This window comes from Cibotium barometz, chromosome 7 (genome assembly GCF_041138505.1).
Source record: "Cibotium barometz isolate CiBa-2024 chromosome 7, ASM4113850v1, whole genome shotgun sequence".
NCBI classification, from domain to species: Eukaryota; Viridiplantae; Streptophyta; class Polypodiopsida; order Cyatheales; family Cibotiaceae; genus Cibotium; species Cibotium barometz.
In genome coordinates, this window is record NC_141052.1 from 49,449,541 (window position 1) to 49,473,776 (window position 24,236).

General features: G+C 40.8%; 1 protein-coding gene across 1 annotated transcript; it reads left to right on the plus strand.

Moving 5' to 3' along the window:
* Nucleotides 1-1,046: 1,046 nt before the first annotated feature.
* On the plus strand, nt 1,047-8,330 carry LOC147637128 (glyceraldehyde-3-phosphate dehydrogenase, cytosolic-like). Its single transcript, XM_086799899.1, has 12 exons — nt 1,047-1,136; nt 1,288-1,320; nt 1,672-1,772; nt 2,393-2,508; nt 3,467-3,566; nt 4,023-4,169; nt 4,520-4,580; nt 5,060-5,157; nt 5,262-5,404; nt 7,230-7,313; nt 7,532-7,621; nt 8,003-8,330. Exons 1-12 carry the CDS (start codon nt 1,133-1,135, stop codon nt 8,046-8,048), a joined length of 1,023 nt encoding a protein of 340 aa, XP_086656025.1. The 5' UTR covers nt 1,047-1,132; the 3' UTR covers nt 8,049-8,330.
* The last annotated feature ends 15,906 nt before the right edge of the window (nt 8,331-24,236 follow it).

Here is a 24,236-nt window from a genome sequence, read left to right on the forward strand (position 1 = left end):
GTATATAGAGGGGTACCCCTCGCTGCAACTTAGACAACTTAGGAAATAGTACCCCTCGCTGCAACTTAGACAACTTAGGAAATAGTATATGGCCATTAAATGCTTCAAAGGGGAAAGCTGTGTAAGTGCATTATTTGTTGTAACTATAGGTGTAGACTACTTGTGCAAGCATAGTTATGATTAGTTTTTTATAAAAAGATGATCAAATTTTGTATTTTTATTTTTATAAATTTTTTAGAACTAAGCGATAAGAACCTACTTAAGTGGAGGCTAAGTTAGTGTCATACACATCAAATTATGGCTTATTTATCTCATCTCAAGCATTAAAACCAATAATTAACATTCTCATTGATAGGGCTACATTATTTTTTAGTGGCGTGATTGAGTTTTGATAATACGCGTTACTTTTGCTGATTTTATGCAAGTCTCATAGGCTAGTCACTCATTTTTCACAAGTCTAGTAGAGCAACTAACCAATGAAAAACGAGTTTGGCTGAGTTTTTAATACATCTGGCTTTTACACATGTTATCATCCACACACAGAAGTGCCATCTCTCGCATAGGGGAGATTCAAACCCACAAACTGGGGACTCTCGAACTCCATTCTAACTGCTGCTTTCTAGCCTAAAGGTATAAAAATAAAAATAAAAATAAATACATCTTGCTTTTTTCTTAAATCATCTTAGCCTTTGTAAGTCATGCGTGGGACTCCCCTCTCATTAGATAATGGGACATGCTATGCTTCCAGAAAGGTAACGAGGCATGGAAAGAAATTATGAATAACAAATTACAAACATGGAGGGAAAAAGTATGGCATAAACGGTAAGATTCTCCAAGCAAAAAAAAGGAAAGCATCTATTTCAGCTCCTCGTTTTGCTCCTATTCTACAGCCATGAATACTTCCCAAATTAGAAAAGTCTAAGGCTTTATCCTAGCTAGCTTTATTTTTTAGAGAAATTTATCCTAGTTTGTATTAGAAAAGTCTAAGCGCCATTATCCTTGTTTTTTTTTATTTTTTAAGAGAAATTTATCCTTTATTTAATGTCCCCTTTCTGCACATATTCTACGTTCTTATTAATTTTTCTGTTTCCTGTGAACGAAGGCAATCAAATCTACATCAAAGATCAACAGCATGGGTACTCTCTCTTGTTAATTCTTTTGGATTAATAATGCTTGGCTTTATATTGTATACATATATATAACAATTTTGCATTTCTATGCACCAATTTCACATTAGCTTAAGCTAATTTATTTGTTTTGATTTATTTTTTTTCTGTTGCACTTTAGGCTCAACTGGGAAGGTCAAGGTTGGCATCAATGGTAATGGCTGCCACTGATAATATTGACTGTAATTATGTTTATATTTTTAGTGTAATGGGCCAAGTTAGCCTTGCTTATTGGTGGGTTTTGAATGTGGTTGTATAATGATTGCAGGATTAATTTTATCGGCCAAGTTTCATGGAATGAAGTTTGATTGTATAATGATTGCAGGATTAGTTTTATGGGTTAAGTTCAATGGTCAAGTTTAATCAGACTAATTTTATTAGTGGGTTTTGCATGTAATGAAGTTTGATTGTTTGATTGTATAATGATTGCAGGTTTAGTTGTATGGGCGAAATTTAATATTAATTCATTAGTTTAATGTGCCAAGTTTAATTATACTAATTGCAGGATTTGGAAGAATTGGGCGCTTGGTTGCGCGTGTGATTTTGGAGAGGAATGATATGGAACTTGTCGCAGTGAATGATCCCTTCATCTCCACTGATTATATGGTATTTTAATTATTATTTTTCCCTTCAATTGTTTTTTTAATTAAAAAGTGTTATATTTTTGCACTTATATATTGACTCGTTATTCTTTGACAATATAGTAAACATGGTAATAAAATTTTCCTTCAATGTCTGATTATTTTTATGTACGGTGAATGATCTCTTCATCTCCATTGATTAATATGGTAGTTGATATTTTTTCCTTCAATTATTTTATTTGTATATAATCTAACAAGTGTTAATAATTTTTGTACTTATATATTGACTCATAATTTTTTCTATTTGAGTGTTATATTTCTGCACTTATATATAATGACTCATTATTTTTTGACAATATAATAAAATTTCCCTCAAATGTCTGATTATTTTTATTACAGTGAATGATCCCTTGCATCTCCACTGATTATATACATTTTTTTTCTCCAACTATTTTATTTGTATATCTTTTGAAAACTTTTCCATATTTTTGCACTTGTATATTTTTTTGACATGGTAAGAGTTTTTATCCTTATTTTTATTTGCATTTTTTTGGACAATTAACATGTAATGAATGGTTCCTTTAATGTCTGATTATTTTTATTTCCATTTTTTAATTTTAATTTTCTTTTGTTTATGCAAAAAAGGCATACATGTGCAAATACGATAGTGTGCATGGCAAGCTGAAAACCGCCCACGTGGAAATGAGAGACAGCAAGACCCTCACTTTTGGAGAGCACAAAGTAGCAGTCTATGGTATAAGGTATTTATAAATCCATCATTTAAAAAAAGGCATTAATTAAACAATAATTCTTGGAAAAAAAAGAGGTTATACATTGCATTAATCCAACAATAATTTTTTGGAAAAAAAAATGTGCATTGTATTCACATCCCATCAGTAGTAATTCGTTTCTAAAAGTGGTTATACATTGCATTAATTCAACAATAATTTTTGGAAAAATTGTGCACTGTTTCCATCCCATCAGTGGTAATTTTAGTGGTTATACATTGAATTAATCCTCCTCCTTTTAAAAAAATGGTTATACATTGCATTAATCCTCCTCCTTTTTTTTGGAAAAGGCTGTACATTCCATTAATCCATCAATAATTTTGCAATGAATCCATCAATAAGTGTTGAATGATAGTACATTGCACATTAATAGTACCCTTTTTTTAAATAAAAGAAGGTTAATACATTTTCCATTAATAGTCTTTGAAAGATCATACATTGCTCTCGTGCTGCAGCAAGACTTTTTTTAATTTTTGAAATATGTATTTTGCTTTAACCTGTGAATAGTCTTATTAATGCCACAAGGTATATTAACCCATTGATAGTTTTGTGAGATTGCTATTAATTAACCACCATCAATAATTTTTGTTTTTGAGAGGTGAAAAGGTGTGAATCATTAGTTTTATTTCTAATTTTTATGACATTGTGGATCATGTGGCATATAATACTGTGAATGTGATAGGGCAAATTAAAGAGGGTTATTGATCAAATATAACCTCGTAAGGTTTAAGGATTGCCTGTATTTTCATATAATGTCCAATCCCTCTTATGATATGCTGTGAGGCCCCCACCCCCTTTTTTCTCTCCAGCACCCCCAATTCTTTCTGAGATCTAAATTCTGAAGATTAATATAATTTGACCCTTTTTATGGGAAAGAAACTTTAAATCTACCTTTTTTTGTTTTTGGGTTGGTGTGGGCCTTTGAGAACAGAGATCCAGCTGAGATACCATGGAGAGAGACAGGAGTGGAGTATGTGGTGGAGTCCACCGGTGTTTTCACGGACAAGGAGAAAGCAGCTGCCCATCTGAAGGTAAGCAACACACACACACGCGCGCGCACGCACACACACACACACCAGGGTTCGGGAAAAGACGGGTTCAGTTTCTTCAACTTGGGTAAAATCCTTCTCATTTTTAGGTGAGAAGGAAATAAAACCCTTTCAAATTTTATATATTTTAGTTATATTTTTTTACTTTACATAAAAAAATCCCTCTCAAAGATGGCAATTTCCTTTTCATTCAATGTTGAAAAGGATTTGATTCATTCTCCCTAAAAATACTTTCCCGAACCCTGACACACACACACACACACACACACACACACACACACACGTGCACTCAAAGAAAATGAAGGAATTAATGGCTTGCCCTCTGTTGCCAAATTTGGCATTGAAACAAAAGATTAATGGGGGTGGTTGATTTCAGATGAAGGATTAAGAGGGGTGTAATGTATATTTTGCATGAAGGATTAATGGATCAATGTGTAGGGTGGAGCTAAGAGGGTTGTGATTAGTGCACCTAGCAAGGATGCACCCATGTTTGTGATGGGGGTGAATGAGCAAGACTACAAGCCCGACCTCTCCATCGTCTCCAATGCAAGCTGCACCACCAACTGCCTAGCCCCACTGGCCAAGGTAATTCAGAATTTAAAAATATATATTACATCTAACTATTAGCCAAGGGAAAATTAATACACCATAATCCCATTGATTGAGCACTGCTCTCCCATAACCCCATTCCTAATATATTATCATCATTGCTCATGATTTCTCATCATTGATCTCTTTACATTACTTTTACTAATCTATTATACTGTCCCCATGGAGACATAATTGTGACCCTTATTTTATCACCCAACATATTCTAGCTTATATGGAGCATTGGCACTTCTTTGAAAGGCATGTGGAATATATTCAATGATAGTCCAGAAATCATGCATACTTCATGAAGATAATACTCAATTCTGTTGATTTCTAAACTGCAGGTTATACACGATAAATTCGGAATTGTGGAGGGCCTTATGACTACAGTTCACTCGTTGACAGGTAAACATGATGTTCCAAATTTTATCATGTTTGATAAAAATCAATGTACATAATTTAAGTTCATTAATATTTCATGTAACAATTTCAATTAATGTGCTTGATGTGGTGCTTTGTTAGTGTTGGTATTTGATTCATGCATGCAGTGGCTAAAATGCACAATTCAACGAAGTAGTATGTGTAAGCAATTGTGTAATACTTGATTGGATTGTGCTAATGATTAAATGGCACCAGCACACTTTGGGGCAATAGAGATGCCTGTCGCGATGCTCAGGGATGAAATTCTAAACAATCACATGAAACTTAACATCATTCACCAATGTGACCCCTACAGGTGTGGCTTAGCAACACTGACAAAGTCACTTACTGGCCCTTTACCATGGTCCCAAAGTGTTTTAATGACACAGAGTAAAAAAAGAGATTTGTGTTAAGTCCAATTTGCAACAAGTTGATTACGGTCCGTGTGTTTAATGCTAATGCAGCAACTCAGAAGACAGTGGATGGGCCATCAAGCAAGGATTGGAGGGGTGGCAGAGGTGCTGGATTTAACATAATCCCCAGCTCAACTGGAGCTGCCAAGGTTTTCTAACCTTGAATCATTTTTAACTCCAATTCACTGATAAGTATTTACTTTACACCCTTAATTCCTTTTTAATCACATTTTAGTCCCATCATCATTTGCAGGCTGTTGGCAAGGTGCTGCCCTCCCTCAATGGCAAGCTCACAGGCATGGCATTCCGTGTGCCGACGGCTGACGTTTCCGTGGTTGACCTCACTGTTAGGCTTGATAAATCGGCATCCTACGATGAAATCAAATCAGTGATCAAGTGAGTTTCATTCCACATTCCTTTTTTCTGTGGAAAGATATTTGTATATATATTGCACAGAGAACTTAGTTACAAGAGTTTGAGAGAGCCAAAAGGCTTTATGGTCCCCCGAAAAAAGAGACTTAACAAAAGTCTTGTAATTACAAAATGAGAAAAATTACCTTCCAAAGGCCCATGTATTTTCCGGTGAGGTATGAGGAGAATCTAGCCTGGACAAAAAAGGGAAGTATATTTACATAAATGCTCATATCAATGTTGAAGGATTTTCCCCCTTCCATATGCACTGCATACATGAAGGAGGCAGAAGCATAGTGTGACTGGAGCACAAGATGTACATGGACATAGCAGTAAGTAGCACACCATGCGGCAGCTGTGAAGAGAGAATCGAGAACTGCTTTTGTGAGCAGGGCGGCATGAGAATTGTCGTCATCAAAGCTTGTTGCACATGGACCATCATCAGGAGAAAGCCCGGCATGAGGAAACTCCGATATGAGTGTGTGAGCGAGCACGTTGTTGTGAGGGGGGGGGGGGGGGGGGGGACAGCATCATCAACAGGATACAGAGCTGCATCATATTCATATTTTATCCTTTCTTCTTTCATCACTGCTTGACCAAATGAATCTCAAAGAGTCACGAAGGAATACTCGGCTTCAATTGGTCCTGCATATGCATGTCGAGGATAGCCTTCAAGGGTTGCTTGCACTGGGGCAGGAGCAAGATGATGAGATTCTGCATGTAGAACATTGATCATGGCTGCATCATGGCCGTTGCTAAGCACTAGAGCATGGCCATCCTTGAAGATGTGATCTGGGCCCTCGGCTAGCAGAAAATCGTGGCCATCATCTTTGGTTGGGACCGTGGCCATCGAACAGGAGCCCAACTGGGTCATTGTCGGATGAAAGATCAGTGCGTTGGTGGCTGATTGTCAAATCCCCACGGATCACGAGGGGATCCGTGCGGGCACCCAAGTATGGATGGGTGGGTGGCCAAGTGTGGACACCCGATGACCGGCCAAGAGCCTATAAAAGGGTGGCCAAGGTTAGTTATTTCCCTAACTCAGCTCGTCAATCAGCCTGCCTAGTTCCAAGCTTCCCCAAGCCTCGAAACTAGTCTTGCATGCGTATAGCACACGGTAGATACCCACTGTGCACATGACACTGATCTCGATTGTGCATGACGGTTGAACCAGCCACTGCTTGATATTGAATCTCCACCGTTGAGGCATGGAAGGTCTTAGCTGTCAAAGGGGCACTACTACATCTGCACCGTCGATGCCAAAGAGAAAGAACTGGCCAGCTGGCCGTCTGGGTCAACAGCGGGACGTCTGCACGATAGAGAACTAGATTGGGGTGCCATCAGAGACATTGGCATCGGGTTGATCAAGGTTGGTACATTGATTTCGGCTGTTGTTTGGTGCGCGAAAGGGGTGGGGGCGATGCCCATATATGCAGGGCCACGGTGTGCTTATTTGTGGGAATTGTCAGAAGACAGAAGCGCCACAGGAAGAATCTAGTCCATAGCCATCATCTTCTGCAGGGGTTGCTGCAGGAACAGAAAAAAGCCGAGCTGGGGTGTAGCGTCTAGATCTGAGCATTGCAAAGATGCTATCATTCCGGAGCGGGAGCTGGGGTGCCACAGGCCCAGGACCTCTTAGATCCATCTGATACCATGTAAGAAGACCATGGATCAGGTGGTCTTAAAAGATTAATCATCATCACATACACAGAAAACACAGAGGCATACTCAAGGATATTAGCTGCATTTGCTAGCATAGAACAGGAGCTTTTTTGGACGTGGTGTTTTTCTAATGTTAATTTTCTTGCAGGCAAGAAGCAGAGGGCAAGTTGAAAGGCATTCTTGGATACACGGAAGATGATCTAGTCTCATCTGATCTCATTGGAGATAGCAGGTAAAAGCAAACAGTAGCCTGCATGGGAGTTTTTGGACGATACTTTAATTACCAAATTAGAGAAGCCCTAAACAAATAATTGGTCTTAATTATATGCTTTTATCAATTTATTTGCGTGTAGAGATTCTAAATCTATCCACTCTTCCGAGCAACCCAGCTTTTGAGTATTTTGATTGCATTAATTAATTGCTTGGATCTTAATTATGTATTGTGCGCAGGTCTAGTATTTTTGATGCCAAGGCAGGCATTGCTTTGAATGATCATTTCATCAAACTTGTATCGTGGTATGATAACGAATGGGGCTACAGGTAATTAAATTTAGTAACATAATCAACTCTTATTGAATACACTATTAAATCGTCAACCTAATCTAATTAAATTAACTATCTAATCTAAAACCTAATCCAAATACACTACTGAATCACCATTAAATCAAATCTAATCTGTCAGACTAATTAAATTAAATTAAATTAAATCAATCAAATCTATCAGACTAATTAAATTAACACTTCAATCTAATAAATACACTATTAAATCATTGTAAACACACTATCGAATCATCAACCTCTAATTTCTATCTTTGGGGGGGGGGATAATAAATTAATAAAATTTCAAATTGAAGTGTTGCCCTTGTTGCCTTTTTTTAATCTTTTTCACTTGATTAAATTGTTGTTATTTTTCTTCCCCAGCAACCGAGTGGTAGATTTGATCAAGCACATGGCATCTGTCAACTAGCTTTGGAAAAGCGGTGGTGGAATATGGAATTATTTTTCCTAAGATTTTACTTATCTTTGTAGCACCTGGGATTGTCCCTTGCCTATATGCATGGAGCTCATGAATGGAGTCTTGTGTAATGCATGGAGCTCATGAACCTCTAGGCATGGACTAATAAAATATGACTCAAGGGAGACTCTTTTTCCTCTCTTTTTTTGGGTTGTTTTTATTGGTGAGCAGCTTTTTCTCTCTTTCCATCTTGTTTTCAATCAATGTAGATTCACAGTGTATATCCTCATTTTTTGCGGATTCCGAATCAATGCCCCATCTTTAAAGGTTGTAAATCCATAATTTATCAAGACATACTGCTTTTTCATTTGTGATTTGTAGGATCATGTCCTCGAGTCTCCTTGAGTGTGCCCCTTGTAATCTCGAGGAGGGGGCTTTGACAGATCACGAAGCGTGATCCGGATGCACTTGGTGGAGCATGTAGGGAGCTTGGCAAAGGTTACTGTAGGGCTTATTGGACCATGGATAAAGAGGGGTGTTCATGGAGGCAATGAAAAGGTGACCATGGGAACCCTTTAATGAGGGATTTTGGTCTCCCTTTTTGATAGACAGGTAGACATGGCTTTGATCACCTTTCCATAAGTAGCAGCTTTTCTGACATTACTCCTTTTCTCATTACTCAAAATGTCTAGGCCTTTTCTCGTTAAAGGCCATAAAAGTAGTGGGCTTCAAATGAAGGCCAAGATAGCACCTAGGCCTTAAATTTTGAAGTCTAGGGCAAGATTCCAAATTTCAGGCCTGATGAGGTCGATGGGATTAGCCTGAAGAGATGGATGCTGACCACAATATTTGGATCTAGCACTTGGATGTAATTTGCAATGAAGTCCGTCATGGTGCTCAGCACGATGAGCAAGGCCATGGGGTTGTCCATTTGATAGGGAAGTAATTAAAGCCGATCCTCATGTAGCATGGGAAGTCGCAATAGATTCTCCCAGTACTTGGGTAGGAATAGTAGATATGGCTGTCACCACTTGAGTTGCAAGAGATTCTCCCGGTTCTTGGGTTGGAATAGATATGGCTATTACCACTTGGGTTGGAATAGATTCTATGCATTGGGATGTATAAACTGGTTGGGGATTTTCCCTCTGCGGCATGTCGAGGTTCATGAACTCGCCTATCAAAATACGTGGTTCGATGGAGAGGGAGAGGGTGGTGGCCTCTGCAAGGGAAAACATCCCTTGACAGTGGAACATCATGATAATTGGAGGGGTGGCAAAGGGGGCATCGGAGAGGATCATTGCAAATGTGGGCGCCCTGATCTCCTCCTTGATGCAGATTTGCTGCAGAAGAAGATTCCCCTGGTCCACCACCATTAAAAAAGGGGATTCATGATTTCGGTAAGGGACTAGGATTTCCAAAATGGAACCATAGATGATAGGATTTTAATTTTGAAGGCCTAACTAGTAAATAATCATAGATGATAGGATTTTAATTTTGAAGGCCTAACTAGTAAATAATCATAGAATTAGTTCTGGAAGGGCATTTTTTTAATATTACCCTTCCATTGACATTTTGGCTATTTTCTTACAATGCTTTGAAGATGAGAATTTTTACATTTTTCTTTTCAAATGAAAATTTCCATATTAGCTTGGCTTTCATGTGATGGGTTAAAGGGCTTTGGATGGGAAGATGGCTATCAAATCTTGCCACACAGCTCCCATACACGAAGAAACCTAGACCTAAAATCCGTCTACTTATTCACCTCATCTACTGGAGTGAATCTCACATTTTGAATCAAATCTAAAACAGTAAATGTGTCTTGGACTGTTTTGACTTGAGGTGGAAGTTTGAGATGCCCATGTGTTAGGCATTGCATATGTGAGTGCTTGGACACTTGGAGATTGCAAAGTGTGGAAAATCACTTAAAGTCTCAAATCCCCATGGATCTCCTCATAGAGCAATCCTGAAACACAACTCGAAACCTGCAAAACAAATCCAAACAATGTGAAGGGGGTGCAAGCCTGACTCACCACCCAACCATGACAGCCGTGGACAAAACCCACAAGTCTTAGCTGTCCCCACCACCGAGCCACGAGATGAGCTAACTAGCAAGATGCACAGACCAATCTCTACTCCATGACGTCCCATACCACCACGAAGCTACCCTCGTCGCGGGCCTCGAGATTGCTACCGGCCTCAGCTGCATGAAGGAGGTGCACGTCTGCACTAGATCCTGGCTCCTAACCACCGTAGAGCTCTCGCAAAGACTTGCGAGACTCTGACCAACTGATTGACCTTGCCCACCCTTTTAGATTGCTGCGGCCTCGGCTGCATGAAGGAGGTGCACGTCTGCACTAGATCCAGGCTCCTAACCATCGTAGAGCTCTCGCAAAGACTTGCGAGACTTTGACCAACTGATTGACCTTGCCCACCCTTTTATAGGCTCTTGTCCGGTCACCAGGCGTCCACACTTGGGTGCCCGCTTGTCTGGGTGTCCCCACTTGGTTACCCACCCCGTCAATCAACTTGCCTAGCTCCAAGCGACCCCAAGCCTCGAAGCTAGTCTTGTGTGCGTGTTGCACACGGTAGATACACTCTGTGCACATGACATACTCCGCTTCCTCTAAGAGCTCACTATTGAGCTCAATAAAAACTCAGGGTAAAGGGTAGTCATCAATGTCTCCCATGTAGCGTCCTCTTGAACACGATCCTTCCACTTGATCTTGTATTCTATGAGTAGTGTATGCCGTAATCGTCCACGAAATCCAAGAATCTTTTCCGGTTCACGTGGCACAAATGTCATATCCTCGACATCTATGATTACTTGAGGAGTAACTAACTGGTCTGCTCCACCGAGTACTTCCTTAAGTCTACTGACATGAAATAGGGGATGAACTTTCACATGAGAAGGCAAATCCAATTCATATGCAACTGAACCGATCCAACGTGTAACTTGAAATGGTCTACAATATCTAGGGGATAATTACTTGAGGAGTAACTAACTGGTCTGCTCCACCGAGTACTTCCTTAAGTCTGCTCCACTGAGTACTTCCTATGATTACTTGAGGAGTAACTAACTGGTCTGCTCCACCGAGTACTTCCTTAAGTCTACTGACATGAAATAGGGGATGAACTTTCACATGAGAAGGCAAATCCAATTCATATGCAACTGAACCGATCCAACGTGTAACTTGAAATGGTCTACAGTATCTAGGGGATAATTTCAGAGATCAACCTGTCTTGGAATCTTTCGGAACTCACAAATACACCATCGTTCCTTCAGAAAACTCTCTTGAAGAACAATGTCTATTAGAATAAAATCTATCTCTATCTTGAGCGCTTCTAGAATAGATTCCTTTGCAACTTGTAACATTTCTTGCATGTCTTGCAAAAAAGTACGTGCTGCATCATGCTGAAGTCCTGAAAATCCCATGGTAACAGGTGATCTGGGTTGAAATCCATACATAAGCATAAAAGGACTAAAACGTGTACCCATACGCTTAGTACTGCTATATGCAAATTCTAAGATAGGAAGATAATCTTCCCATGAACCCTGTCTTTTGGAGACATCTGCACGAAGCATGTCCTCCAAAGTCTGATTCACCCTTTCAGTCTGGCCATCAGATTGAGGATGATCTAAGGAACTCAAGTTCAAAGTTGTTTCCAACTTCTCAAAAACAAGCCTCCAAAAGTCACTTGTGAACTTCGAGTCCCTATCACTGACTATCCGTGTAGGTAAAAACCTAGCCATCTTTGTCAAGCAGTCCACCACAACCCAAATGGAATCGTGGCCTTGACGTGTTCTTGGCAATTTGACAATAAAATCCATGGAAATACTTTCCCACTTATTACCTGGGATTTGCAAAGGATGCAACATCCCAGCCTGTCTAAAGCGTTCAACTTTATTTTCTTGACAAATCTGACACTTGAGGATATAATCTTCTACATAACCTTTCATCTTTGGCCAATAGAAAGTGTGTCTTACTAAAGCTAATCTCCTGTGAACCTCGGGGTGTCCAGCAGAAGGGGTGTTGTGACATTCTTTAAGAATCTTGGACCTAATTTTTGGGACCTGTGGTACACAAATTTTTTCATTACGGAACAATAAACCATTCCAAATCATCCAACTTGCCTCCCGCTCAGTCATCACTGAGTCTTGGTCAATCAATGAGCTCCCGTCCTGGATCCTCCGCCAATATTGACGAAAATAACTATCAGTCCTGCAAAGCCCTCTCAATGACTGAAATAAGTCGGTGGAAATCTCGGTGAACGACAAAGTATTCACCTCTCTAATCCAGCTAAGTGCATCTGCTACACTATTCATGGACCCCTTTTTTTATAGCGTATTTCAAAATCAAAATCTTGCATTCACTCTGTCCATCTAGCTTTTCGTCCTCTCAAATCATCCGCATCACACATATATTTGATTGGCTGATGATCAGTCTTGGAGCCGTATAAATGGTTCCTCCAAACCTTGAGAGCGTAAATGACAGCATAAAGCTCCTTCTCAAGAGTTGGCCAACGAGATTGAGTGTCATCTAGCTTTCGACTCTCGAAAGCAATAGGTCTACCATCTTAGAATAGAGCAGCCTCGATCGCATAGTCACTCGCGTCAGTCTCTCAAGAACATACGGCCAACTAGGATCGGATAGTGCTAAGGTAGGGGCTTCCTTGACTTTATCTTTTAAAAGTCTGAAGGCCATATCCAAATCATTATTCCAAGGGATAGGCTGATTCGACTTACATTCACGACCTTTCAACAAGTCGGTCATCGATAGTGTGAGCTAAGAGTACTCCCGTATAGATTTCCGAAGAAAAACAACAAAACCAAGAAAAGAACGAAGTTGGCTCACCGTCTGTGGTATCGGCCAAGCCAAAACCTTTTGAACTCGGTCATAGTCAATTTTCAACCCGTCTCTTGTGATCTTGTGTCCTAAGTAAATAATTTCCATCATAAAAAACTCACATTTACTTAATTTAGCGCAAAGTTGATCCTCGAGAGTTCGAATGTAGACTAAAATATCATCGAGGAACACAACCACGAACTTCCCCAAATGTTCATGAAAAAGATTGTTCATCATTTGTTGGAAAGTCGCTAGAGCATTGGTCAATCCAAAAGGTAATACAAGAAACTCGTAATGGCCATACCTAGTCTAAAAGGCAGTTCTTTTGATGTGCCTTTCATGAATACATATCTGATGATAGCCAATACGTAAATCGATCTTTCTGAAATACTTCGCTCTGACTAAACGATCAATCAGGTCATTTGATGTAGAGAGAGGATAGTGGTTCTTGACTATCACTTTGTTCAGTTTCTTGTAATCTACACACATTCGCCAGGTGTTATCCTTCTTTCTCCTGAGTAACAAAGGCGCACCCCAAGGTGATTTACTTGGACGGATCTCGCCCATTCTCAAATAATCTGTGAGTTGTTTGGCCAACTCATCTTCCTCAACTTGGTTCATCCTGTAGAGCAGCGGAATGCTAACAGGTTGAGCACTAGGGACTAGACCAATACGATTATCCACTGCCCTTTCGGGTGGTAAGCCTGATGGCAGCTCCTTAGGAAATACATCTTGAAACGAGTCAAGTAACTTCTTTAATTCTTTGCTTTCAAATACACTTAATTCATTAACATCCATAGTAGGTATGAGAAATGAAGAAAGATCAAGACACAGTGGAAAGCAATATACAAAGAAGAATCCATTATATGTCCAAAATCAACTGTATTTACAAGAGGTCCCTGAGAGGGATGTATACAATCACCTAGGATACAATACTGGGTGTTCCTATGTGCAAAAGAAAAAAAATGACTAGACCAATGTATCTGGACCTCAAGGGTCTTAAACCACTCAATCCCTAATAGCAAGTCTACATGCTCTAGGTGCATAACATAGTACTCCATAATATCTCTGTAGTCCTGAATCCGGATCGATAGCTTCTCCACCTTTCTATCCGACACTTGCCAACCCACCACAAGTAGTAGGTAAGATCGCTAGGCGTTGTGTCCAGACCCAATTTCTGCACAAGTTTGTAATTAACAAAGTTGTGTGAGCTTCCGGGGTCCAGAAGAATGTGGATTCTATGGCTGTTCACTTCTCCATAAACTCGAAGAAGATCGTGCAAAAAACCAAAAAGCTTAGAGTTGAACAGACAATGAGAACATGAACTAGGGTGAGAAAGTACAGTTACTTAAGTACCTATCAAAGACAACTAGTTGGCTACCTTCGTCTTGGGTCCTACGTTGTTCTTAGCACCCTTCTTCTTCGAGAACTCGTTATTACACATGTGTCCTTTCACAGATGAAACAACGTCCCTCCTTGAGCTTCAAAGCCTTGAGGAGACGGTTTTTCTTCGCTGGAGTCGAAGTAGAATTGTTTAAAGGTTGGTCAAAGACTTTCCTTCTATCATGCTAGCCATCAGTTCCCCTACTCGGTTACGGGCTTAGTTTTGGAAGAGACCATCGTATCATCAGTCTGATATCCATGCGTCATACGTAACTCTTCCCACCATATCGTCCAAGAATATGGTTTGCGTGTGACAAGGTCATTAACTGTCACCCCATCAACCTGATGATTGTCACCATGTTGCACAATCTCGTCCAACTGACGATTGTCGTGCTCTCCACCAGCCATGGTCAAACCTAAGAAAGTTGTTGCTGCCTAGGGAAATCTTGCATGTAAGAGTGGAGTATCGTGGTGTCCTATCCGTCCACGCAGAAGTTAAGACGTCCAATATCTTTAGAGAACTTTCAAACTCTGCCTATGGGAAACTAAAGCCTAAGGCCTATTTTTATACTTAAAAAAGGCTTGCTGTTGAGTTCTAAAAAAGAACCAATTACTTTCAAAAAAATTCAAAAAACTCATGTGCTTTTTTTCTAATGTGTGTAAATATATGAGTCCCCTTGTTATTTAAAAAAATGGTCCCATGGTTTTCTAAAAACAATGTCCAACTTTGTTCAAAAAGTCATGCCATGCGTTTTTTTTACATCATGCTTTTTTCTTGTGAGAAACCAATGCTCAGTTTTTTTCTCAAGATTCTATTTTTTCTATTGAAAACTGAGATACGTTGTTTTTAAACTACTGTCGGCTGCTTTTCCCTCTTGCACACTGCTATCGATACACTATATGTACTATTCAGAGGTGGTCGTGCTGGTTTGATGCTGCTTTTACTTGCACACCAATCTGTACATACATACAGCTATGCATATTGTGCTCGTACAACCCCTGTACCACAAGTACGGCCTGTCTAGGCCTCTACCCAAACCTACCACGTGTGTGACTGCGGTACTTGTATGCACATGCCCATACAGCCATGTGCGGATGCTATACCTTTATGCACAGGCCCATACAACCTTGTACGGCTGTTGTACCTATGTGACCTTTGTACAACCACCTGCCCCTAGGGTAGCCAGCATGGTCAAGCATGAGACTCTTCAAAAGAGGGCTCACTCCACACACAAACCACCGCGATCTCTTCTCCCCTCTCTCACGCAACTAGACATGCTTTTTCCCTATGCCAACCACAATCTCATGCAACATAGAGCAACGACTTGATAGCAAAAGCAACGATTCATAGGAAGAGAACGATGAGAAGCATACCTAGGTCTCTTGCATACCCACGCATACCTTTCAGCTTCTTGCGTCAGGATTGGCTCTGATACCACTGCCAGATCCCCACAGATCTACTCGAAGAGCAATCCTAAAACATGACTCAAAACCTGCAAAACAAAGCCAAACAACGTGAAGGGGGTGCAGGCCTGTGACTCACCACCCAACCATGACAGTTGTGGGCAAAACCCACAAGTCTTGGTTGTCCCCACCGAACCACAAGCTGAGCTAACTAGCAAGATGCACCGACCAATCACTACTCCATGACGTCCCATATCGCACGGAGCTACCCCCGTGGGCCTCGAGATTGCTACCAGCCTCAGCAGGTGCACGTCTGCACTAGATCCAGGATCCTGACCGTAGAGCTCTCGCAAAGACTCATGAGACTCTGACCAACTGATTGACCTTGGCCACCCTTTTATAGGCTCTTGGCCGGTCACTGGGCGTCCACACTTGGGTGCTCACCCATCAGGGCGTCCCCACTTGGGCGCCTCCCCGTCAGTCCACCATCCTTAGCCCAGCTTGCCAATCAGCCTGCAAGCTACCCCAGGCCTCGAAGTTAGTCTTGTGTGCATGCTGCACACGGTAGATACACTCTATGCACATAAAGTGAGTACAAATTTGGTGCGTTTGTCCATAAATTTTGACAGGTACTTAAGTTGCTTATTTGTTGGTGGTTATGACAGGAGCTTGTGTTGCTTGTTGCCGGTGCTTGTGTGTGATTGTTATGACTCAAGGTCAAATTTTAAGTTGCCATTGAACTTGGAAGTTGGCATTGCTTTGGTGTTTAGATAGACAGTCTATGGTAGAGCTCATAAAGAAGAATTTGAGGTCTAATTTTCTGAGATTGCAAAATGTGTAAAGATTTTGTGCATTTGTCCAGAACTTTTGACAAGTATTTGTGTTGCTTATTTGTTGGTGGTTATGGCAAACTCTAGTCTCACAAATCATGTGCACGAAGTTGGATAGAAGCAACTTCCAAGCATGGAAGTTCTTATGCAAAATTTCTTGATGGGTAAAGCCATGTGGGATCTGGATACAGGGGGTGATGACAAGGAGCAGCTTGGTGAGAAGGCTATTACAAAGCTTATCAAGAGAGAACCAGGAGATACCTTGGCGAGCATCAGTGGTGGTAACATGAAATGTTACATACAAGGTGCTAAGAATCCCAAAGGAATCTTGGCAACTAGCTCTTTGTGAGAGGTTTTGCCTTGAGGTTATGCCTTTACTCTACAAATCAAAGGCTTGGAATTAAGTGTTCCATATCAGCATGATTGCATCAAGCCCAAATGCAATTGGAAAGGTATGTTGTTGATAGCCACCTTATGCAGTGTCTCACCATTTGATCTCCTTCAGACCACCTGCGGCCATGTTTGAAAAGCTATGCATCCAAAGATTCACAAGGATTAAATCCCATGTCTGAACTCTGTAAGATAGGCCCATACACTATTAAAAGCGTCGATATGCATGTTGAAAAAAGAATTAATATGGAACCATTCATATGCGCGTCAAAATACACATGTATATATGCGTCAAAATATGCGACGTTAAAATGGTCAAAAATAAATGTTATTTTTTGACCTCTTTTTGACACTTATTTGTTAACAATCCTAATATGGGATTGATCATGGTGGTAGACAAAATAGGTTAAGCATAATTAAGGTGGGTTATACCACACAAGAAACTCCGTGACAAGAGAGAGAGAGATTGCACACTCAACAATAGTTCTATTGCATTATCAATGAACCATACAATGATATAGGCCTTCTAGCCTTATTCCACTTTACACATCATCATGCCATGTGGCGCTCCCTTTTCCACATTTGTTTATGTGGCTCTTACCATTTAGACATCTTATGTGGCATTCTTATCTTACCACAATATCTTGCACCTCGAGGGTACTCTCACACATTTTACATTGCACATTTCAACACCCCTCCTCAATGTAAACTTGGGTGTGTGCATACAATCTCTCCAATCAATTTGATCAACTCACCTCTCACCCCTAACAATTTGGCATTGCCAATCTCAACACTCCCCCTCAATGCAAATTGGAGTGTCCAACAAGTGTGTGCGCATGTGTCTACCATCCTATACATGAAGTCCATTTTGAACCCACTTTGCTCACAAAACAGAACCACTGAGTCCAATTTGAACATAAATGTTCAGGTGGGAACCAACCCATGAAGTGCAACGCCTATGCGTGCACAACTCAATGCACACCACATTTACAAACCATTTCGAGCACCCATGGGCTCCGGTAGGGGACCCTCATAAAATCATTTCGAGCACCCATGGGCTCGGGTAGGGGACCCTCATAAAATCTGGGTGAAATGATTTTACAATACATTTTAGCCGAAGCCGGGCAAAACAAACCCATTCAAATGATATTAAAAAATAGTTTCCCACTATTTTATGGGGATGGAGAGATCTCATCAAAAAAATAAATCCATGTGAATGGAGGCTTGTTTAAGAGTGTGTCTGAACCATTTTGTGATCAAAAGTTTTGAATTGCGCAGCTTCCTCTGCTACACGCCAACCGCCACAAATGCTGCTATGCTGCAGCTAAGGGACCCTCTCTTCAGGTCTCCTTCTTCCCGGAAGCACCCTTGCCTCTATTACGTGAAGATTCCATGGTAGTCTTCCTACAACTTTCATGGCGAGCGTCACCACCTTTGCTTGTGTATACCCTTCACACAAGATTTCCCACACTTTCATCGTCTCTTGGGCGCATGCACAAAAAATGTAATCTATGCGGGCCATCGAGTTTCTTCTGTGTTTGTTCGGCTGCTTCGCGTCCGCATATGCTCCAGGTCTCTAGAGCTTTCATGGCACGAGCTACTTATACAGGTTTACGTTGCTTCTCTACCACGCCATAGCTTCCCCAAGCGTCCATGGCTGCGATTGCTACTTAATGCTCACCATGCTTCGGTGATCGCTGTGCTTCCTGACTCTATCTCTCTCTCTACCAGGTGCTGCCACCTCTTCTATTGTTTTATAAACATTGGACGCTTTCTTTGATAGCCATGACTGTGTTCGCCTGCTACCTGCTGTTCTCTGCAGTTTCTCTTACTCCGACTCTACTACTATGGCTCAGCCCCAAGCTCTTCGAAGATCACCTCGTATAAAAAACCTACTAGCTTCCTAATACCTGCCTGGTACTCTAGAAGCTCCTCTCTGAACAGTTCCGAAGCGTTATCGAATCCATCACATATTTTTGGGTGCTGTCGAATGATGAGGGTGTCCTTCCAGTCCTGAGCGACGCTATTGAAATAGGTGGTAAATATTGTGACCCCATTGTCTGAAGGGAGTATCTTCTTCTAGGCGGTGGGCATCTCTTATTAGAACTTCTTCACACCTGCTAGCATCTTAGCTATATCCACCATTCAAAGGTGCTTCTTCACGGGTTTCTTGTTGCAAGAAACCTAAGGTGCCAATGTTGTGGAAGTTTCCATGACTCCCACCTAGAGTTTCTCATCTTCAATGAACAACACACAAGTGCATCTTCTTCTCGATGCACACACACACACAAACTCCAAATTGAGCCCACGACTTGCTTGCTCATAGCCAAGCAAGCATGCACCTTCTCGTCCTCATTTCCATATGCAAGAGACATGGGATTCGCACATCCCATCACCATAGCATCCCTTAATACATCGAGCATTCTCTATACCCAAAACACCAAAAAATTATGCATAGAGCTTAATCTATGCATGTATTAAGATCTATGCATAAAGCTTAATGCATAGATTAAGCTTTATGCATAGAGCTTAATCTATGCATTAAGCTTAAGCTAGATGCATGCATGCTTAAGCCTAAGCTAATCCTAAACCCGAGCACCCAAGGATGCAATAATCAAAAGCAAGGCAAATAATAAATCAAAAACAAGAGAAAAGGAGAAGGGCTACCTGGAATCTTAGCAAATTAGAAGTTGAAAAACAAACAAAAAACATAGCATGTTAACCCTTACATATAAAAAATCAAACGCAAGGAAAGGATGGGAGAAGGGCTTAGATTTAGGATTTAGGGATGAGGGAGGTGAGAGGATAAACCTTGTAGAAATTTAGCGGAGAGAATAGAAACTAAAAAACAAGCAAAAAACACAGCATGTTAGCACCACACACATACAAAAAAATCTGAAGCAAGAAAGGGATGGGGGAAGGGCTGAGGTTTAGGATATAGGGATGGGGGAGGTGAGAGGAGAGAGCCTGCAAATTTTTGGGGAGAGTGGTGAACCAAATCTAGTTTCTGAAAACGCTAATAGTGAGGCACTGCAATTCTATTAAAAATTTCTCAGAGTCAAAATAGACGTCGAAATATGTGTCGTTTGAGACTGGCACCGATAAAAGTGTTGAAATAAAGGCCCAATGTCAAAGAATTAGCAAAGAGCATTCCAAAAAATGGTACGTATTTCTAGTGGAGCACAACATCTACTTACTGGTCTCAATGTTTGCCCATACAACAATGAACTGGTGGATATCCAACTTGAGCGGAGCAAAAGAGCAAGAGCAGAGACAACCTCGATGGGATTGAAACCCGAGCAAGATTTTACAGACTCGGATCAAGTTCTAGAACATGACATGGACGACATGATAGATGCCAAGCCACAGAGTAGACGATCATGATTCAGAGCATGCAACTTCCCAAGAAGTAAAAGACATCAGACAACATGTGGAGCATGCTTCTCGAGAGGAGAAAGAGCTACGTAGGCTTGCTCGTCTACCACTCTACCGTGGAGCACGTGTTTCAATTGTTCCTTCCCCTCTCTATGTTTCACATGCTTGCATGAATGTCTTGTCTTTCTCCTCTACTATTTGTTTTGTTATATGTAACAGGTTATTGAAGGATAAAATTCTACCAGAAGACAATGAGATGCCTTCGGACCGTGCACAAGAAAAATAAATGTTGCACATGGGGATGGTCTATAACACACACCATGCTTGTCTAAATAATTGTATTCTCTTTCGGCATGAGGAAACCACTCTTCATGAGTGTCCACATTGTGGTTCATCAAGATATAGGCAAGATGTCCAAGGACAAAGGGTCCTTGCTAAAGTCTTACAACACTTTCCAATCATTCCACGTATTCAAACAATGTTCAGATGTGCAAATCCATTGTATCTTTAATGACTTGGCATCGAAAATCCTGATCCATAGATGACGTTATACGTGTGCTCATTCATTCTCCATCATGGAGGCATATCAAAGAGAAGTGGGTGGACTTTGGGGAAGAGCCTCGTCATATTCATCTCAGACTAGCAATGGATTGAGTCAAGCCATTTGGCTTACGAAGTTCATCATGGAGTACATGGCCCGTTTGCCTAGTGAACTATAACCTGCCCACCATGGTTAGTAATAAAGAAGAGGAACCTTTTACTTTCCTTAATAGTTCTAGGGAAGTACAAGGTTAATAACATGGACGTCTAATTGGCTCCATTAGTTGACAAGCTACACACGTTATGGGATGGTATCCGAGTTCATAATGTGTCTAAGCGGGTTAGAGAAAGGGCTGCAACAATGTGAGGAATACTTATATGGACCATGCATGATTGGCTAGGCTATGGAGAGTGCTCTGGTAAGTTGATTATTCTAAGATTTCTTGATCTAGCTATAACATCTTATTTAATTTTTATTTACCAAGCAATACTTGGTTTTTATCACTGTTTTCTTCTTTTGCACACTTGAATTTTTTAAGAAGTCAAACAAAAAAAATGAATTTTCGACACCTTTTTTGACGCTTATACCAACACTTATTTCAACGTCCATTTCGACGCTTGTTTCGACATCCATTTTTGCATGTTATTTTGATGCTCATTTCGACATGTGTTTGCGACATTTATATCGACGGGTGTTTTGATGGCGCGACCACCATCAAAACTAGGCGTCAACTAGGTGTTTTGATGGCGCGGCCACCATCAAAACTAGGCGTCAAAAATGGGTCATCCTGTAGTAGTGATAGAGAAGACTACAACTTGTGCTCCCAATCACTTCTCTACTGTCTTGGTGGGCTTATTCAACACAAAGTAGTGCTCTTGATGGTTGACAAACAAAATAAACTTTGTAACTAGGAGATAGAGTACCTCTTTACATGATGGCTAATCCCTCTCTTGCAATGGTTATGCAATAATTTCATTCAGCATCATTAAGTTGACAGATAGCAAAGGTCATGGCGAAGTCCATGTTGTGTGGACTAACACACATCCAATAGAGAATGCTGAATCAACATGCACTTGTTTGATCCTAGTTGGGGGATCTCAAGATGGGTGATGTCACCAATGCCTTCTGCAGCTTTTGGAATGCCCATTGGCATTCGTTTGTCAACCATATTCAAAGATAATCAGTAGCTTATACAAATGTATATATATACATATATATATATATATATATACACACACATATATCTATGGCATACACAAGAAAATGAATCTTCTTGTGTATAATACCCTACATGCGCCATGAATCTATGCACCTCCTTGTAGTTGATAGATGGTGGCAATTCCAAGATCACGCGAATCTGGTTCTCGTCTATGGATATGATGTTCTTGGAGACAATGTGTCCAAGGATGACATCATTTTTAACCCAGAATTGTCATTTGAGTGAGATCATGAGATGATGTAGAGTCAATGTCTCTAAAAGCCAACCCCAAGATGAGCAAGATGCTAGGTAGGTTATCAAGTCTTACAAACCTTGTTCCAAGCTTCTATGGAAGAGTGTTCATAGTCTCCAAGACACGGGTCCAATCCTCAGAGAGTCTTCAGGCTCCACGAAAGAGGCTTATAGTTTGGCTTCACTACATCCACCAACAACTAGCTGCAACATCCCACATGTTGGCAAAAGCAATTCAAACAGTTGTGTTAGACTCATTGGCAAGAATGCCTCAACCCTAATGGTTTAACTATGTTCCCAATCATCTCAGAGAAAATTTTATGATGGCTATGATAAACCAGCCAACTTTCACCTCCCACTAAGTCCTCTTCCACTAAATCTTGCAATGCCCGTGGGGCCTAGGTGAATCGACTCCAGAGGCAGAGGCTCTAGAATTGGCTATGTCTATACCTACCTCACAAGCCCTTGTACTTGTTTCATTCTCTCTTTCTCCAACACAGGGTTGGGGTACTCTTTCCGTTTCTTTGATGGAAGGTTTGCATAGTCAATGGGCTCGCTCATGCTATCTTTGTAAGGAGGACGCTTCGAAGCTATCAAAATCACTTTCTATTGTCATGATGTCATTGTTCTTGATAATTGATGCAAATTACGTTTTTGCATGCTCTTTAAGGTCATCTTCTTTTGGCCCACTGGTTCTTGTTTATTAGCCTCTTTAAGGATTATTGTAGCCTTTGGGGCTCTCATCTCAAGCTCTTTAGTTGCTTAATTCAAAGTTGAAGATTGAATTTTTTTATTATTAGGCAGCCTTGGATGTTCTTTGTTGTTGCTGCTAGAGCCTTGTGATGGCATTAAGGTGGGCTATCTTCCTTGTACACAAGTTAAGGCTCGTCAAAGTGGTAATTGATGATTCTGCACCCACTGGAGTGTTTGTCACTCTATTTGAACAATCCTTATAAGCATAGTCGAATCCACACTTATAGCATGTGCTTCTATAAGGAATGACATTAGGATTTAGCACGGGATTTAGAGTGCTTATATAGTTTAAGCACTTCCTGAGGGAGTGAACCTTGAGGTTCCTTGAGGCCGCTTCTTCACTAGAGCTTTGCCCAAATATAGGGTAGTTTATGCCCTCTCAAGGGGTTACGGTGTTCCTCTGCTCACTTCTGCATTTAATTAGTTCATTTCGTCCTAAAACTCCTCACTAGTCATGGATCCAATAAAGTCCTACATTAGGGGAAGGTTGAGATATTCTAGGGGACCTTTAAGAGCACGTATGATTAAAAAGAGAATTAGTAAAGGGTCCAATGGGAGGATTCCAACTTGGAAAAAATGTTGGGTGATCCCTTACCATAAAAAGATGTGGTCGAAGATTTGGGTCGTATAAAATGTCACTTTTAAAGGCTAAAATGTCACTTTTGAAAGCTACTATTGTCACTTTTTAATACTAGGATGTCACTTTTGAAAGCAACTAAATGTCACTTTAAGTGTCACTATTAACATATCACTTTCCAAATTTGAAAATTATTATTTCTTGTATATCTCACTTTCCCTCTTTTGCATATGAATAACTCACTCTTCCTCCTTTGAGCACCTCCTCCCTCCCTAGTCCCTCCCTTTCATCAGCACCTCCCTCTCTCCTCCCTCCCTCCTCTCTTCCTCCTCCTGCCCTTTCAGCACCTCCCTCCCTCTTCCCTCTTCCCTCATACCTCCTCCCACAATTTCGCTCCCTACCTCTCCTTTTCTCCCTCCCCAAGCTCCACTCCACCTCTCCCAAGCTCCGTTCTCTATCTCTTACCCTACTCACATGTATTTTTCTCACAACAGGACCTTTATTCTCTAGATCTTCCCCTACTCACATGTATTTTTCTCACAACAGGACCTCTATTCTCTCAGGGGATTTATTTGGCGAGCGAATTCGGGTGAGCATTTTCTCGAATATGGTGAGTAGTCTCTCTCTCTCTCTCTCTCTCTCTCTCTCTCTCT